The sequence below is a fragment of the Arabidopsis thaliana genome, chromosome 4 (genome assembly GCF_000001735.4).
Source record: "Arabidopsis thaliana chromosome 4, partial sequence".
In the NCBI taxonomy this organism is placed as follows: Eukaryota; Viridiplantae; Streptophyta; class Magnoliopsida; order Brassicales; family Brassicaceae; genus Arabidopsis; species Arabidopsis thaliana.
Window position 1 is genome coordinate 7,140,052 of NC_003075.7, and position 14,976 is coordinate 7,155,027.

Sequence of the window (14,976 nt, forward strand, 5' to 3'; positions counted from 1 at the left end):
CCACATTAAAAATATAGAATAGACTTGACTAGTGTATAAAAAATATAAATCTCTTTATTCATTGTTAACTAGTTTCGAATTAGAAACCATAAAACTTAACATTTTTAACTTTTTTGTTCATATATCTTCGTTTGTTCTCAGTATTCATTATATCTAATTCATTCTTTTCTTTTCTTTTTGATCATTTTATTTTTATAAGCGAAATTTGCATGTATAACCTAAAAAAAACTTATTAATTAAGAAACTAATCTATTGCAAAAAACTTACACTATAATAATTATGTAATATATAATATTACAAGTTTGTCCTCACCCCCACAATAATTATCACCACCACCACCACTGTTGCTGCTGCCACTGCCGCCACCTTCGACGTCACCGCCGCCGCTGCCGCCACTGCCGCCGTTACCGTCCTTACCGGAATGAATGCCATCACCTGAGCCATTACTCCATTGTTGGGGTTCCCATTGTCACTGGAGTCACTGCCATCGTCGGAGCTGTCACCGTCGTTGTCGCCGAAGTTATCGCTGGAACCACCGTCGTTGTTGGAGTCACCGCTGGAATCACCGTCGCGCCGGAGTCGCCGCCGTCGCCGGAGCCATCACCGAAGTCACCGCCGTCGCCGGAGCCGCTGCAGTCGCCAGAGTCACCGCCACCACCTATAATCATTTAATAAACCCTTTAGATTAGTTAGTTAATTGATACATATATAGTGTTATTTTCTTAATTATTTACTGTAAATATGTTATAAATTTTTTCTTACACTAACGCTTTCTTTAATTGAAAAATAAGATGTATACAGTAGACATTAAAAAAAAGACTCATTCATTAATCACATATGGCATAGTGGTCCAAAGCCACAGTAACCTCTTACACGAAGTTCGAAATAAGGCTTGCTGACTCGATAAAGTGGAAAAATTAACAATAATAATATCTCATTAAAAATAATAACAACCCTTAACAAACAAAAAAATAATAACAACAACGACTTAAGTTTACAACTGAAATTTGGGATATGTTCACATAAGAAAACGAAGCAAGTAAAAATTAGATCCGTTCGCTTGTAATACATATGCACATACCAATTTCCAAAATTCTAAATAATTATGAGAAAGAAACAATATATAACAACACTTTAATACAGTATATATTTTGGCTAATGCTTGTGGTCCTCACAGCGTGCAACACCTGTATCGAGATTTAAAAAGATGAATCAGAATAAATGCTAATTAATTGAAAAAATTAAGGCATCCAATAGTGGCTAAGCACCTGCTAAGTGCTAGTAGAACAATAATTACAGATATAAAAATGATAAATTTGGGCAAAAAAGAGAAGAATAAAGTAAAAATGAGGGAGTGGGTAGAGAAATTAGAAATGCACCAAATAAGGAGTGGCCATGAGCGCAAATAAAGAAGAGAGAATGGCGTGACCATGTGAAGTCGTACGGAAGTCATAATACGCAGCATTGTTTTATCGCTTTGTCATCGGAAGAGTGTGGTTTTGTTATAATAAAACTCGTACCAATAGACATCTAAATGCAGATTCATATATATGTCAGAAATAGTAAGAAATTTAAATTTGGAATTCAATGCATATATATGTATGACTTTTTCTTTGTATGAAATGATAGAATTGTGTTTTACAAAATCATGCTTTTCTCACATTTTGTGACTAATTCTACCGACTTAATTTGTATGATATATAGACTTGTGTTTACAAAATGGCTTGGTTTTTGCAACCGAGCTAGCTCGGTGTTTTGTGGACGTACGACATCTCCATCGAGAATATGTTTATGTTTTACAATCCACAAGTATTGTGAAAACGGTTTTATGACCACAAATAAATAGTGCTAGTATTGATAATTCTGTATACGTATACGAATTATTGATAATATTACAACTATGAAATTGCAGTCTATATGTACACCGCAAAAAATTAGCTAAATGTATGTTACCACCATTCATGACTACACTACATATATAATAAGTACATTTTCAGCTCTATGTATAAGAAAGTTATATGTCAAGGCAAAACTAAAACTAATTATGATTGGGACAGAGTTAGACTCAGACATGGTCACATATATGCACATCCAAACGTTGATGAACATATATAGAAATTATACCAGCAAAAGTGTAATAGAAATGAATATTAAATATATTTTATTCATGCCAACTAAATTAGTTACCTTCAAATTCGATCTCAATGTTCTTACCGTTAATGTTATTTCATAAAATTTATAGTCAATTTTCATGAAATATTTTCCAAAAAAAAAAAAAAAAGGAATTCCTCAAGTGGTTTTTGGTAACGGAGATCAAACGGAGAGTGTGAAGATTCTTGTCCGAGAGGAGCTGGCAACCGACAGAGTTGCTGCCTGTCTTTAAGTGCATTTGCTTAACTCACTTTGACGGACACCGGATCTATAAGTTGTCGGTAATAATGGCACGTGTCATGATCTCAACGGCTAAGCTTTTTTAATCTACTTTTTTTTTTTTGGTCATCCTTTTATAATCTACTTTTTTTTTTAATTTACGGTGATGAGGTACGTGATGACGTAAATTGGTAGTATTACCCTACTTCTAAGTTTAAATATAATCACTTCGTTTATATACATCTACATTTGTTGTTGAAAACAGGTTGATCGTAATAATGTCTATTACTTTATCTATATATATAGAGTAATTATATGCAACGCCACGGATGACAAAATTTCATATAACAAATAAAATAATTATGACATAGGAATATATTCTCCACCAATAATTTTTGCCCTTATAATATAAAAAAATTTACCAAAAGAAGAATGGATATCTTGTAATGCTTTTTCTATAATTAACGATACGCATGTACTTTAATTAAGCACTTTGGTCTAGGATTATAGACTATTATAGGTATAGAGAGAAAAAAAATGGCTAAAGATAAAATATATAAAACCCCAAACACAGCCAAACTATTTATTATCAGTTCATGGATATAGAAGAATAATATATAAAAAATTCTTACGTCTTTTTTGTTATTGGCTCCTGATTTCATAAATTTAGGGTTTCCAAGAATTCTCCATTTCAATCTTGCCGACTCTTTCCAAAGACTCTCTCTCTTTCTACTCTCTCCCTCATCGTTCTCTTAGAGACACAAATCAATCAAAAGCATACATAAAAACAAAGGGGGTAATCTTTTTTCTCAACTATATATGTCCTCAATTTCTGATTGATCTCTTCTCTATTTTTAGTAGAAGGTGGAGATTGTTCTTGTTCTCATGTTTGCTGTTCTTGTAGTAAGAAATATGTCTATATATATATATATATATATATATATATATATATAATTAAATAATTGCTCCCATCTAATTTCCTCTCATGGATAATTTACTTTACTGAAATTAAATTTTTTCATTTAATATCTTATGGGAAGAGTGGAAAATCAAAATACTGTTGTTGATTAGGGTTAATTAAATTAGAAGAATGGTGAGGGGAAAGACAGAGATGAAGAGGATAGAGAACGCAACGAGCAGGCAAGTGACTTTCTCAAAAAGAAGAAATGGACTTTTGAAGAAAGCTTTTGAATTATCAGTCCTTTGTGATGCTGAAGTTGCCCTAATCATCTTCTCTCCTAGAGGCAAACTCTATGAGTTCTCTAGCTCCTCCAGGTATAATCTACATAAGTTTTATGTATTTTTATATATTTACTATATACTGATTGATCCGTTGTATCATGATCGGGTTTCTCTATAAAATATTTAACGAAATCCATTAAAATTGTGGTCTAGATTTGATTGATATTGGTTGTTTTATGTGTTTAAACGAAGATCTTTAATTTTTATTATTATTTTTGTTAAGAAAGATCCTTAATTTTAGAGAGAAAGAAAAATCAGATAGATCAGAAATAGAAAGTCAGGATTCGAGATTGAAACGTGGTTCGCACATGGGTCAATGTTTTTCCTTGGAATTGCAAAATCAAAAGAGCAAAGGTGTGTAAATACATGATGAGATATAGTTTGGAGTTTGGACAACTAACAGAAAATTCCAGTAAAAAATAAAACATTTTTGACAAAGAAGAGCTAACCTTGAAATGCTATTCGACACACACATGTAGCACTAAGTTTGAGTACAGTCTTCTTACTCAAATTAGGCAATAAATTCTCATATGAGATAGATTCCATTTTTACTTGGTTCATATTTAACCAGATTTAGAAAAAACAATATTTCCTTCTTTAGAGGTGTGTTTCCCTATTATATTTTTTCTTGTGTATTTTAATAATGTAGGAAGAACTTATACACACTGACACACACACATATACATATACTGTATATACTATATACAAGCACTTAATTACTACTGTATTGATGTACTTGAAAAGTTTTGTTTTCTAAAACATTGGGATTAGACTGCTCATTTTCACATATATGCATGAATTTGGTTATATATTTTGTAATTTGAAATAATGGTGTCACACTAATAATACTGATGAGATTTGAGTGTTTTGATTTCATAGGAAGCTAAGTATTGCATTATATATGCATGTATAATTATGATATAGATTTATATGTACATAATTTCTAAACATATTTCATTTTTATATATATGTACGTACGTAACTACATTAACAGGTATGTATGATTATGATATAGATTTATTATTGTCGACCACCACGTAATACAAGATCAAAATGGTGATCAAAGAAAAATTTATGTACCTTTTGAATTTTAATTATTTTTTATATGTACATGTACCCGTCAATAAATAGCTGACCAACGTTTCTTTTAATTTATTTCTGTTTTGTAAAATTACTTCTCTTTTTTACTCTTGGGCAAAGAGGAATTTTCAAACCAAAAATAGAAAAATACTAACGCTTTTTCTTTTCAAAATCGTCACTATACCATTTTGAATGTGTGTATATGTGGATGCATGCACCTATGTACATTTAGGATTTATGTATGTTTATTCAATATTGAGGTAACAAAGAAGCATTTGACACACTTTTCACCCAAATAGTACAATTACAAAGGCCTCTTTATCTGAGTGATGAGTGATGAGTGATGAGTGATGACAGTGAAGGTGTCATTAGCATGTGTCTAGATCAGACTATGTTGATTCTTTTTATGATTTCTCTATTTGTTATATTTTGTATAGTTATAAATTATTTTGTATGTTTACTATGTGGTTATTTAATTACATGTACGTACTTTATTAGACAAAAAAAAAGAATGATATTTTAGTTTTTTTTTTGAAGCAAGCCAAGAGGGTTAAAAATCAAAACTAACTATAGGTGTTGTTTACACATACTGTATTTACCTGTTAATCAGTTTTTAATTACTTAATTAAGCCATATCCACATGACTAGAAGATATCTTTAACTCAGATTGCAACATTTATATATTATGTTTTAGTTATTGATATTCTTACTTCATTATAAATCCAAAAGATCAGCAGAAGATTGATACAATTTTTATTAGATCACAATACTATAAGCATTATCATTAAATTGTGAGAAATCTAGCTTAGACATTTGCTTCTTAATTATTTCCTTTAATTTGACTTGTTTTTGTTTTTGATATACTGATTTGATTTTTGAAATTTTAATTTCAGTATACCTAAAACAGTAGAAAGATATCAAAAGCGAATACAAGATCTCGGGTCTAACCATAAGAGAAATGATAATTCACAGGTAACCAAACTTCATAGAATTGTTAGTTTATCATGGTTATTTTCATATATATACATTTGCTAAAAATATACTTATCCAGAGCTCAAGTAAAAAGAAATTCTATATCAATATCTAGTACAATTTTATGGTGTAGATCCTTTGGTGTACCACTTTTAAAAAATTAATATACATGCTAAAGTGTATGCTTTATTTATCGAACATGGGTGATAATTTTTTATATTAATATTTGTACTTACAATTTTGGTTAAGAAAATATGTTTTGCATTTCTCATGATCAAACCTTGTTGACAGCAATCGAAGGACGAAACCTATGGCTTGGCGAGAAAGATCGAACATTTGGAGATTTCGACACGGTTTTTGAACTCAAAATACTTATACGAATATTTTGTTATGAATGTAACGTTTACATTGTAAGCGTCTATTTACCATATGTTTAAAAAATATATACATTTGCAGAAAAATGATGGGAGAAGGACTTGACGCATCTTCTATAGAAGAGTTACAACAATTGGAGAACCAGTTGGACAGAAGCTTAATGAAAATAAGAGCCAAAAAGGTAACTTCTAGATTATTGTATATGTGATCATTTCTTAGTTTTAAAATAAAATCTTCACTCTTATCATATGGTTATTGTTTCATCGAGATTTATGACAATGACGTGGTGGCCGCCTGGTTCGATTATCACAAATGAGTTGATTATGTAAACAATATAAACATGGGATCATCCTATAAACACTCCAAATACACACATACACACACACACACACACACACACACACTTGGAGGCATGCATGCATGCATGCATATGTGTTGAGAAAAGACTTATATGTTATCTTCTTCTTCTTTTTTGTCATCACCTTATATGTTATCTTTAATGAGTCTTTTACCAACTAATTTAGCTATTTAATTCCTTAATTTCAGTACCAGTTATTACGAGAAGAAACTGAGAAATTAAAAGAAAAGGTAACATGTAGCTTTTTTATTAATTTAGTACAAATGTATTGGTCAGGTACTAATCATATTTCCCATAATTAAACGGTTAAACCATATTTCATGGTTTATTGTCAATATTTTAGGAGAGGAACCTCATTGCAGAAAATAAAATGCTGATGGAGAAGGTACAAATTAATATTAACTTACGGGCTGATTTATGTTCTCAATTCTCATTCTATTATTATGAAATTATCTGCTTTTTTTCAAAAAGTGTGTTTTAATTTGAGGAAATGTGTGAATGAAGTGTGAGATGCAAGGAAGAGGAATAATAGGAAGAATATCATCATCATCATCAACATCAGAACTGGATATAGATGACAATGAAATGGAAGTGGTGACTGATTTGTTCATTGGACCTCCTGAGACTCGACACTTCAAAAAGTTTCCTCCTTCAAACTAACATATATAGTACAATGCTTATATAGATATTATGTAGGGAATTACTTTTTTCCCTGAAGAAAAATTGATGTTACTTACTGAATTTAGCAGTTGCATAAAAAAAAAGATTACTGCATTTAAGCTTTGCTTTTTTTTTCTTTTTGTTTTTTTCTTTTGTATCGTCTCACCCAACTTTGCAATCCTAAAATAATTTCAGAATAAATTGTTTAACAGGTTTTTTATTTAACATAATTTTTTCATATCTTTTTAAAAATAATTGTTTAGAATATAACTAATTTGATCGATATATTATATGTTCGGGACAAGTTCTTGGAGAGTGAAAACAAATCCGGGTGCGTAGCTAGGTCGGTTCCCTATAATGGCTTTGCGGATAAGATCTCCATGTTTCATGCTAGACATGAAGATGATGTATGATTTATATACGAATAATGGGTCAGTTGGAAAGATTTTTGAATCCTAGTAGAGGTATGGTCTTTTGAACTCGGGAAAAGTTGCATTGCACCGACCTCTTAAAGTCCTTTTACACTTGGTCTAGACCCAAAAATCGTTGGCTTTCTATGATCGGTCTTTGTCAGCGTGTCATTTACGTGACGTGGTTGGTTTGGTTCGAAATTTCTAAGTAGCTGAAAATTCAGTTCCGTTCCTTCCAAGAACATCATCTTGAAGTAGAATTCTTTGTGACAAACAAAAAAAAATGGTAGAATTCTATGGTTATATATATATATATATATATATATATATATATGTTTATTATAACAACAGACCTAATATCTTCTATGTTTTATGTAATATCTATTTATTTTTTGTTATTTATTGAACCTACATACAAATAAAACAAAACAAAGTAAACTTCTAAATAATATATTTTTCATTTTCATTTTAGTTGAAATATAATTTGATTTTCAATACCAAACTATATAATATCAATATTCAGAATAAGTTAATTGTTACGTATTAAAAACAATGCAAGAACAAATGAAGAAGCCAAAATATCCAAAATGAATAGTAGAAGTCAAGGTCAACATAGTGGACTCTAACAATATCAACGAAGTCAACCGTTGAAGAAATTAAATAACTTGTCTAATAAGTTCTTCTTTTTTCTTGGATTAAATACTTGTTTGAAGCAAATTCAGAGACACTGTCTTCGTCTTCATCTTTGCTATGGCCGTTACTTCGCTTCTCGATACCGTTTTCCGACGTAGAAAGAAGAAGTCTACTGAGTTTATAAGCTGTAAGTATTCATGTTTCTTCTTCTCAAACCTTTTCCTCACATCTGTTACAAAACACACAAAACTATGTTTAATTCTACTTGTCTCTACTAGATACAGCAGTTTTCGAATTCGACTTGGACACCATTAAAGCTGCAACAAATGATTTCTCAGAACTGGTTGGTCGTGGCGGATTTGGTTTTGTTTACAAGGTTTGTTTTTAGTGGTTTCGTACGTTGGTTCGTTTTTAGTGTATGGTAAGAAATTGTAATTAAAACATCCTTTTAAATCATTTTCAGGGTAGGCTTCAAAATGGACAAGAAATAGCAGTCAAGATTTTGTCTACAAGTTCAATTAGAACTGAGAGACAGTTTCATAACGAACTTATTATTTTGTCTAAGCTTAAACACAAGAATCTGATCAATCTTCTTGGTTTCTGCACTAAACGAGACCAACATGGTCTTGTTTACGAGTTCATGCCTAACTCAAGCCTCGATTGTTTTATACTCGGTTAGACAGTTTAAAACAGAGTACCCTTTCCAAATACAATCTAGTCTAGTATCAAGTTCTCATCATTAGTCATTGTGGTAATGTGTTACAGACCCACACAGAGCTGCTCAGCTAAATTGGGAGATGTGCCGAAACATTATTGATGGCATAGCTCGAGGGCTACGTTACCTTCATGAAGAATCCGGGTTATGGGTCGTTCACCGCGACATTAAACCTGGAAACATTCTATTGGATTCAGATTTGAAACCGAAAATAGTGGGATTTGAATTGGCGAGGACGATGCAACAAGGTGAAAACGCAGCTGAAACAACTGAAATTGTCGGTACCGTGTAAGTGAAGTTTTGTGATTTAACATGCTTGAGGGTAAATGTTTTGAAGATGTTTAGAGTGTGATGTATAAAACATTTTTTGATTATCAACAGAGGGTATTTAGATCCGGAGTACATACGAAGCGGACGTGTTTCCGTCAAATCTGACGTTTATGCCTTTGGAGTTACAATCTTGACGATCATTAGCAGAAGGAAGGCTTGGAGTGTGGACGGAGACTCTCTAATCAAATATGTGAGTTTATATTTAAGTAAAAGTTTGTATGATGGTAATTAAGTGGTTCCTTAATCGTATGAATTGTCTTCTTTTAGGTTAGGAGATGCTGGAACAGAGGAGAAGCCATAGATGTGATCCATGAAGTGATGAGGGAAGAAGAAAGAGAATATTCGATAAGCGAAATCTTGAGATACATTCACATTGCTTTGCTATGTGTGGATGAGAATGCTGAGAGAAGGCCGAATATTGATAAAGTTCTGCATTGGTTTAGTTGTTTCTCTACTCCTTTACCTGATCCAACATTTGGTAATAGATTTCTTGTAGAGGAAGAAACAAATTGGCCCTGGTCGCCATCTTTATCTCCTGGTCACAGCTCTGTCACGTCACCCATATCTTCACGTTAAGGAGATTGAGTGCTCTGTTTTATTAGACTGACGAGAGTTTATGATGAAAAGAATTGTTGGTTGATAAGTTCAAGTCGTAATTTGCTATTGTCTTCTTCTTTTTGTGCCCAAATCCAGTAAGACCATTTAGGACGATTCAACAATTATTTGATTACTTTGTTTTCAAATGACAAAGAATAAAATATTTTAAAGAACACTCTCAGCATCACATAAGCAGTTTAAGTAAATACTCTTATCTAATAAATCAGGGGATAACCAAGTGTCGTTAGCTCAATTGGTAAAAACCCTACACGAAGCTTATAGGTCGCCGGTTCGAGTGACACTTGAAACGAAACTAATATTACATGTTGTGGTTTCGGGCCTGGAAGATTACAGGCTTCGGCCCAGAACCTCCTGGTATTAAAAAAAAATAAAAAATAATAATAATTCAGGGGATATAGCAACATTTTTACCAAGTATTGTTAATGTTCATCGCGCTTCCAGTTCTGTTTGCGTTGCTTCGTTTATGGAGAATACGTAGTCTAGCTGTTGATCCCCGTTCAACACGTTTGAGAAAGTTGGTTGTTTCGGAATCGGAAGAGTGTTATCGTTGCTCAACATATAAACGATTTGTGAAATCATGGGTCTATCTTTAGGATGATCTTGAACACAAAGAAGTGCGATATGAATGCACCGCATCGCTTCTTCTAAAGAATACGAACAACACATTGGTTCATCTATAATGCTTACACCTTTTGTTTCACACCAAGATTCCCATTCCTGAAGATGATCAACAACATATAGTTTGGGATTGATCTAAGGTAAGTTACGTTTTTATATATGGTAGATAAATGATATTGAACTATAGAAACACTTACATAAGCAATAAGGCTGTGTTTTTGGTCGTTATGAACAAACCTTGTCGCCTTTTTACCCGATATGATCTCCAATAACAACACTCCAAAGCTGTATATATCCGATTTCTCTGAAATCACTCCACCTAATGCATATTCCGGTGACATATAGCCGCTGAAATTAACCGCTTATGAAATTTAATCCAAAGATTCTAATGTAAATACATATAGGTAGTGATTGTTTTTTCCTTTGCATTGACATGTAAAAATTATGTACTTACCTCAGCACAATGTTTTAGTTTTTTCAAACATCATTCATAAATAAGTTGCAAAGACACTAGGAATGAAAAAAAAAGTATGTGTGTTATAATACTGAGAAACATAAACTTAAACTCAACATTTTAGTGTTTGAAACAAGTGGATACATAACTAACTATACGAGATGTACACTTACAATGTCCCGACGATTCTTTGGGTGCTATCATCGATTTGCTTGCAACCAAAAATCCTTGCGGTTCCAAAATCTGAGATCTTAGGATTCATCTCATCGTCAAGTAGAATATTGCTTGCCTTAAGATCTCGGTGAATGATCCTGAGACGTGAGTACTCATGCAGATATTGAAGTCCTCTTGTCGTCCCATTTACTATTTTCATACGTGTCTCCCAATCCAATTCCCTAGACTTTAAAGAATCTATATAGATATATATATATGTGTGCCCAAAAACAGAACGTTAAGAAGTCAATTATTTATATTTCAAATTCAAATGTAGTAGTTTTGGATAGTTATATTCACCACTCACCAAAGAGTAAACCATCAAGGCTCTTATTCGACATGTACTCATAAATTAGGAGCTTCTCATCGCCTTCAACACAATACCCTAAAAGCCTCACCAAGTTCTTGTGTTGAAGCTTTATGATCAGAACAACTTCATTCTTGAACTCTGTCAGACCTTGACTTGATTTTTTTGAAAGCCTTTTGATTGCCACTTCCATCCCATTTGGTAGCTTTCCCTGCCCATCAAAGTTTCTATAGTAAGATTGTAACGATGATGATATTCAAACTAGCTACTTTGTTTAAACCTTTAGCCAAACAAACTTACAAGCTCAGTATTAATTGTATTGTTTAATTAATACCTTGTAGACTGGACCAAAACCACCTTCTCCTAACTTTTTTTTCCTAGAGAAAGAATTTGTTGCAACCATTATGTCATGTAGATTTAGGTAACACATATTTTCTCCAGCATCATCAATTAGGCCACCTTCTAATAGCTCTCTGCTATGTTTTTCGTCTGCGTATAATTCGTGTTTCAGAAACTAGTGAGAAATCTTGTATAGTGATTATGCAAAAAGCTAAAACCGATCTCACCTCTTTGTTTCTTTTTTCTTCTTATTCTTGAAGAAATGCAACAATACAAACCAACGAAACATGCAGCAGTTGCTACAAGTGATGCTAGTACAAGTGGTAACACAATGCTTTTGCCTTTAGAATGTTCTGTTTTTCCTGAGTAGAAAAATGAGTTTAGAGATATCTCAACGCATTCGTTTATTTGTTAGTGAAAATACTCACGGTTGTTTGCAGTTGAGATGTTTGAAGATGCAAGTCTAAGAAAGAATGTGTGTCCCTTATTTGCATCGAGTTGTTGCAGATTGAAAGCATCTTTTGTCCACACCAAACACTTGTTTCCATCATTTGCGTACGCTTGGCAAGAACAATCAGCTACGCAACGTGAGGCACACGTCCTAAAAGTCCCGGATGTCAAGACCGATGCTGTTGTTGGATCAGTGGCTAATTTCATGTTTTCAATAGGAAGAAACTCGTCATTTCGCTTATAACAATGAAGGTATGTTTCCCTTTTACAACCACCAGAGTAATCATTCGAGTCATCAGATCCTTGGGAAAATTCTCGTTTGAAACCAGGAACACATCTACATGGGGGAGGCTCTCGGTTTTCATTGCAAATCCCAAATGATCCACAACTGTTATAAACGTCACATCTATTATCAGGTTGAGACAATATCACACGCCACGACTGTAAGTCAACGTGCCAAACTTGCAGCATGAACTGCCCCGAAACACCCATGACCAAACGATATCTGCTCTGGGGATCTACTGAAAAGGTGATGTAAGACTCATCCATATTCAATGTGAAACTCAACTTAGTACCTTGCAATTCTGGAAATCCCTTGAAACTTTGAAGCCAATCATACAATGGCCCACTGGACCAATATGACTTTGATCTATTCCAAACCGTGACGAGTGAGTGTAGTTTAGGGTCAAACTCGAGAGAGTATCGACCCGGTGATGGATCTATCAAGCTCTCCCAAGAAGTGAAAAGTTGGCTTCCTAATCTGATTTTACCGCCAGGAAGCCAAGTATCCGAGGGATGATCAAAACTCTGCCACAACACAGCTGCAGAAGAATTAGGCCCATCTCTCAATACTAGATTACCACTATCAAACAGAACAGCTTGAACATCCTTGCTCATACTAGAGTTAACACCGGTCGACCAAACTGTTTCATGGAAAAGTAAGTTTCCTTCTGAGATCTTTTGAGGGGATCTCCGAGATGTCCCCTCCGTATGAGATTTACGGGTGGCGCTGATATTATCATGGAGAATTAAGTTTCCATCTAAGATCTTTAATAAGTAAGTAGAAGCATCCCCTCCAAGAGGAGATTCTCGGTTTGCGACCCAAACAATAGTCTGTGGAGAGACGTGCCTGTACCACATTCCTATGTAGTAGTTTCTATGATCATAAGTATCTGGAGTTGGGGTGAAGAGACCGAGTTCGAATATATCACCGCTGGAAACAATGGTCTCAAATCCTGAAAGAGGTTGATTGGTAGAAATAGTGTCAGTTGAAGAAGAAACTTGAAAAGACAAGAACACCAACACTCCGTAGTATAATAAAAACACATTCTTCTTGCAAATCTGCATGTTTGTTTTGAAAATAAAAGACAGAAAGAGTCTTCTTGGCTCACGAGTCAACTAGACTACAGAGTAGATGAATAACAAGTTGTTCTTGCAGGTCTCCACGTTTCTACACCACACGATAGTTTGAAGATAAAAGAGGTTTATGTAACATAATTACATAATGAAAGAGTCTTCTTGACCCTCGAGTCAACTCACTAGCAGCGTAAGTCAAGAGCAAACTTCCAAATTTCAGGGAAATAAATGGGATAATAAAAATCTCGATTAAAGGATAATTTGATATAGATGATATGTCCCCTTGTTATTTTCTCAACAAATTCTTATTCACTCATAGCCAAAAAAATTTTAACAATATGCCACGGAATTAAAAATAAATTAAAATAAAAATAAAAAGATAAAATAAATTAAAATAAAAAAATAAAAAAATATGTATACTTTTAAGCTTAAGTACATTCCGCATGGGTTTATAAACGAGTATTAGCGTTTAGATTTTTACAATTAAAGAAAACTATATGTCGGTTTGGGTTTATAAATAAAGATTAAATTTAGATTTTACAACTAAACAAATTTATATGTTAGTTTAGAGTTATCAAAAAATGATAAGTTTAGATTTTATAATTAAACAAAATTATATGTTGGTCTGGTTTGGGTTTATAAAAAAAGTAATTAAGGTTTATATGTCTATTTGGATTTATAAATGAGGTTAATCAGGATTTAGATATTAAAATTAAACGAATTATATATCATTTTAGATTTATAAAAGAGTAGATTGAGTAGTGGTTTAATTTTTATAATGAAATAAAATTAGATGTCGGTTTGGATTTATAAAACAATGGTTAAGATTATAGTTTTTATTTAGATTATAGTATTTGTTTTAGTAAATTTAATTAGATTACATAAGAAATTTTGATTGGCTACTTAAAAGGGGGTGAATAAGAGAAGTTCACTCCTAGGGGAGAACCCAAGAACTATTCTATTTTCTTAGTCATTTTTAAGAAAAAAAATTGCCAGCTACCTGAATTGTTACAAAATGCATGGCTAGATATATCAAGTAAACTAAACGATGCTGAGCTACCTGACCTATATGTATTACATAACGATATATACGCGATATATAACGTCATGTGGTCAACATCGTAAAGATAGAATTTATGTTAACCGGTCGACTAATATTAATATTTTTTATTTGGTGTTGTATAATAAAAAAAAACAGATTCTATATTCAATATATATATAATTTGCATCTATATATACATTTTTGCAGCCATTTTGTGAAATAAATCCTGGAGTTGGAACTTATTTACAATGGCTGCCACTGGCTTTTAATTATTAGTTTTTTCAGCAATAAATTGATTAACAAACGAAAAACATTCCAAATATATTCCAATCCCATATATCACGCAGATTTTTCCAAAATTTGAACTAGATTTCGGCAACTATTTAAAACAAAAAATGTTTGATAACCCAAAAGACAATTGCAATCCCTTAAAA

General features: G+C 32.7%; 4 protein-coding genes across 19 annotated transcripts; 2 read left to right on the forward strand and 2 right to left on the reverse strand.

Moving 5' to 3' along the window:
* Positions 1-307: 307 nt before the first annotated feature.
* On the reverse strand, positions 308-668 carry AT4G11870 (uncharacterized protein; the record flags this gene model as incomplete). Its single annotated transcript, NM_117257.2, has 1 exon — positions 308-668. The coding sequence occupies one exon, from the start codon at positions 666-668 to the stop codon at positions 444-446; it is 225 nt and encodes a 74-aa protein (NP_192924.1). The 3' UTR covers positions 308-443.
* Positions 669-2,870: 2,202 nt separating this feature from the next.
* On the forward strand, positions 2,871-7,340 carry AGL14 (AGAMOUS-like 14). 4 transcript variants are annotated; one of them, NM_117258.5, is made up of 9 exons: positions 3,064-3,166; positions 3,442-3,645; positions 5,586-5,664; positions 5,956-6,017; positions 6,121-6,220; positions 6,586-6,627; positions 6,741-6,782; positions 6,902-7,211; positions 7,270-7,340. In NM_117258.5, exons 2-8 carry the CDS (start codon positions 3,461-3,463, stop codon positions 7,055-7,057), a joined length of 666 nt encoding a protein of 221 aa, NP_192925.1. In that variant the 5' UTR covers positions 3,064-3,166; positions 3,442-3,460; the 3' UTR covers positions 7,058-7,211; positions 7,270-7,340. The 4 variants fall into 4 exon arrangements, with proteins under 4 accessions (NP_001319907.1, NP_001329520.1, NP_001329521.1 ...); NM_001340739.1 differs by having other exon boundaries at positions 2,871-3,166; positions 6,902-7,340; NM_001340741.1 differs by having other exon boundaries at positions 2,871-3,166; positions 6,586-6,782; positions 6,902-7,340.
* Positions 7,341-7,813: 473 nt separating this feature from the next.
* ARCK1 (Protein kinase superfamily protein) lies at positions 7,814-9,891 on the forward strand. Of its 4 annotated transcripts, none has more exons than NM_117259.4 (6): positions 7,814-8,287; positions 8,385-8,476; positions 8,564-8,774; positions 8,866-9,103; positions 9,197-9,335; positions 9,413-9,870. In NM_117259.4, the coding sequence occupies exons 1-6, from the start codon at positions 8,218-8,220 to the stop codon at positions 9,719-9,721; spliced, it is 1,059 nt and encodes a 352-aa protein (NP_192926.1). In that variant the 5' UTR covers positions 7,814-8,217; the 3' UTR covers positions 9,722-9,870. The 4 variants fall into 4 exon arrangements, with proteins under 4 accessions (NP_192926.1, NP_974536.1, NP_849362.1 ...); NM_202807.3 differs by having other exon boundaries at positions 8,073-8,287; positions 8,379-8,476; positions 9,413-9,874; NM_179031.2 differs by having other exon boundaries at positions 8,197-8,287; positions 8,388-8,476.
* AT4G11900 (S-locus lectin protein kinase family protein) lies at positions 9,852-13,630 on the reverse strand. Of its 10 annotated transcripts, NM_001340750.1 has the most exons (9): positions 13,536-13,610; positions 12,123-13,379; positions 11,922-12,056; positions 11,690-11,844; positions 11,356-11,566; positions 11,009-11,246; positions 10,836-10,891; positions 10,579-10,729; positions 9,920-10,480 (listed from the first exon to the last, which is right to left on the reverse strand). In NM_001340750.1, exons 2-7 carry the CDS (start codon positions 13,282-13,284, stop codon positions 10,870-10,872), a joined length of 1,923 nt encoding a protein of 640 aa, NP_001329086.1. In that variant the 5' UTR covers positions 13,285-13,379; positions 13,536-13,610; the 3' UTR covers positions 9,920-10,480; positions 10,579-10,729; positions 10,836-10,869. The 10 variants fall into 10 exon arrangements, with proteins under 10 accessions (NP_192927.5, NP_001329090.1, NP_001329093.1 ...); NM_001340748.1 differs by having other exon boundaries at positions 9,898-10,480; positions 12,123-13,624; NM_001340751.1 differs by lacking the exon at positions 10,836-10,891.
* Between the last annotated feature and the right edge of the window lie 1,346 nt (positions 13,631-14,976).

Excerpts from the sequence above, each read along its gene's own strand:
- AGL14 (NM_001340739.1), top strand. The coding sequence starts at position 3,461 with ATGGTGAGGGGAAAGACAGAGATGAAGAGGATAGAGAACGCAACGAGC. Across the intron at positions 6,221-6,585 it reads TGAAAATAAGAGCCAAAAAG|TACCAGTTATTACGAGAAGA; the intron begins GTAACTTCTAGA and ends CCTTAATTTCAG. Across the intron at positions 6,628-6,740 it reads CTGAGAAATTAAAAGAAAAG|GAGAGGAACCTCATTGCAGA; the intron begins GTAACATGTAGC and ends TCAATATTTTAG.
- ARCK1 (NM_202807.3), top strand. The coding sequence starts at position 8,218 with ATGGCCGTTACTTCGCTTCTCGATACCGTTTTCCGACGTAGAAAGAAG. Across the intron at positions 8,477-8,563 it reads GATTTGGTTTTGTTTACAAG|GGTAGGCTTCAAAATGGACA; the intron begins GTTTGTTTTTAG and ends AATCATTTTCAG. Across the intron at positions 8,775-8,865 it reads CCTCGATTGTTTTATACTCG|ACCCACACAGAGCTGCTCAG; the intron begins GTTAGACAGTTT and ends AATGTGTTACAG.
- AT4G11900 (NM_117260.8), bottom strand. The coding sequence starts at position 13,491 with ATGCAGATTTGCAAGAAGAATGTGTTTTTATTATACTACGGAGTGTTG. Across the intron at positions 11,567-11,689 it reads GTTTTGGTCCAGTCTACAAG|GGAAAGCTACCAAATGGGAT; the intron begins GTATTAATTAAA and ends TTTGATGGGCAG. Across the intron at positions 10,481-10,578 it reads AACACAGCCTTATTGCTTAT|GAATGGGAATCTTGGTGTGA; the intron begins GTAAGTGTTTCT and ends GATCATCTTCAG.